Source organism: Alligator sinensis, unplaced genomic scaffold (assembly GCF_000455745.1).
Source record: "Alligator sinensis unplaced genomic scaffold, ASM45574v1 scaffold1302_1, whole genome shotgun sequence".
NCBI classification, from domain to species: Eukaryota; Metazoa; Chordata; order Crocodylia; family Alligatoridae; genus Alligator; species Alligator sinensis.
Genome location: NW_005842612.1, coordinates 150,462 through 152,478, shown reverse-complemented (window position 1 = coordinate 152,478; position 2,017 = coordinate 150,462). Strand labels below are relative to the sequence as shown.

At 69.4% G+C, this 2,017-nt stretch overlaps 1 protein-coding gene across 1 annotated transcript in view; it reads right to left on the bottom strand.

The window, feature by feature from the left end:
• Nucleotides 1-1,890: 1,890 nt before the first annotated feature.
• The window catches only part of LOC102368069 (serine/threonine-protein kinase MRCK gamma), an 18,873-nt gene continuing 18,746 nt past the window's right edge, over nt 1,891-2,017 (bottom strand). Inside the window, exon 31 of the mRNA XM_025214923.1 lies at nt 1,891-1,953. Within this exon, the coding sequence (XP_025070708.1) occupies nt 1,891-1,953 (63 nt within the window). The remainder of the gene's footprint in view (nt 1,954-2,017) is intronic.

The following is a 2,017-nucleotide window of genomic DNA, read 5'->3' as shown; positions in this document are numbered from 1 at the left end:
CCACCGCGCCGCCCGGGCCCCGAGACATGGCACTAGGGGGGCGCCCACCTTATATAGGGCCCGGGGGCGGGGGGAGGGGGCCGGCGCCCGGCTCCAGCCAGGGACAGGTGGCGCGGGGGTCCCCCCCCCAAGCCCAGGGCCCCCCCACCCTTGCTGGCTCTTAAAGGGCCACTGCACTTGTGCAGAATGTGGGGAGGGGCCACGTCAGCGATAGAAAATGCCTATGAGGTCATTGGGGGGGGTCACAGGGCCAAGGAGCGACGGATGGCGTCAACGGCAAAAATAGGTGGGAAAAAGGGGGGGGGGGGGGGGATGCGCTCGGCCACCTGGGCTGCCTCCGGCTCCGCGGGGGGCGAGCAGGGGCCGGGAGCCCGGGTTCGCCCCTGCTCTAGGAGAGGGGGGTCCGGGGTTGTGTCCAGCACGGAGAGGGGAGCAGGGGAGGCAAGAGCCAGCGGGGCGCCCGGGGCCTTCCCCTGCTCCTCCACTGCCCCGAGGCCTCGCCTTGCTCCGTGCCTCAGTTTCCCCTCTGCTTAGGAAAACCGGGGGCCACCCTCAACTGCCCCCAGTCTGCAGGGGCTCTCCCCCCCCCGGCACAGAGCAGCTGGGATCCCATCCGTGCCCCCATGCAGGGCCATGGGGCACCCTGGCAGGGTTGGGGCCAGCCAGATCTGCCCCGGGGGGGCGGGGAGGAGGGGGGGCAAGGAGCAGGGAACCAGCCCCCTCCCCCCATGGCATCCTGGGAGGGGGGGTCACGCTGCAGCTGAGGCCTCGGTATGCGGCGCCCGGCCCTGGCGGCTCCGGTTACCCCTTGGCTATTCTTAGCTGCCAGGCCAGGCCTCGGGCTCCTGGGAGGAGGGGTGGGGGTGAAGGGGCCTGCCCCCTTCCCCGGAAAGCAAGGCCTGGGAGCCACCTCGCTGGGGACACTGTGACCCCAACCCCCCACAGGGATGGTGACCCCGAATGCCCCCAGCCGGGCACCGGGACCCCCAGGCTCTGTGACCCCCCGCCTGGGAAGGAGGGGTCATAGGGCTTGGGTTGGGGGTCAAAGTTGTAGCGACCCCCAACCCAAGGCACTAGGGCCCCAACGGGTGCCTTGCCTAGGGGGGATGCCACCCCTTCTTTGGCTCCACCCACGAGCCACGCCCCTCCTTGACCCCGCCCCCAGCTCAGGGATATGATGGGGTTGGGGGGGAAGGACATGCCCCTTCTGTACCGTGATTTGCTGCTGTGGGAAGCAGAAGTGGTGGGGGCCCAAGCTTGGGGGACTGGGGCAGCTGCCCCAGGGGCAAGAGACCCCTCCAAGGGCAAACAACCCCCCAGTGCCGGGACCCCCCAGGGGCAGGGCCCCCCCCACGCAGGCACGGAGACCCCGGGACAGACGCAAACAGACGCTCCTGGGCTGTGACGGTGCCCGGAGGCTTCTTTACTCCACTGTCTTTTTTTGCCCCCTTCAGTGCAGCCCAGAGCGGGGGCCAAGGGCAGCGGAGCGGCCCCGATCCCTGAGAGCGGGGGCAGAGCCCCGGAGCCCACGGTCGTGGGGCAGGCGCTGGCGGGACCCGCTGAGACCCCGGGGCGTCCGCAGGGCAGCGGTGGAGCAGATCCAGGCCCCAGCGAAGGCTGGGCTGACCCCGCCGCCAGCAGGAGGCACTCACAGGCCTGAGTTTGGCAGCTTTTAGCCCCTGCCTGCCCTGAGCATTGCAAACTGGGGGGGAGGCAGGAGCTGAGGGCTTGGAGAGCCGGGGATGACTCCCCAGAATTGTCTTGCAGAGTCCAGGGTCCCCACAAGGGCTGGGGAAGGGGAATGGGGGGAGGGGGGTCCCCCCAGGACAACGGAAACAGCAGCATTGTGACCCAGCCTGGAGGACGGATGTGCAGAGAGGGCCTGGCCCTTTAAGAGATGGAGCTGCCCTGGCTGGAGCTGACGGATCGCGGGAGGCTGGTCTGGTCTGAGATCTGTGACAGGAGAGGAAAGGGTTAATGGGGGGCCTGGGGGGGAGCTAGGGGAAATAAGGTAGCC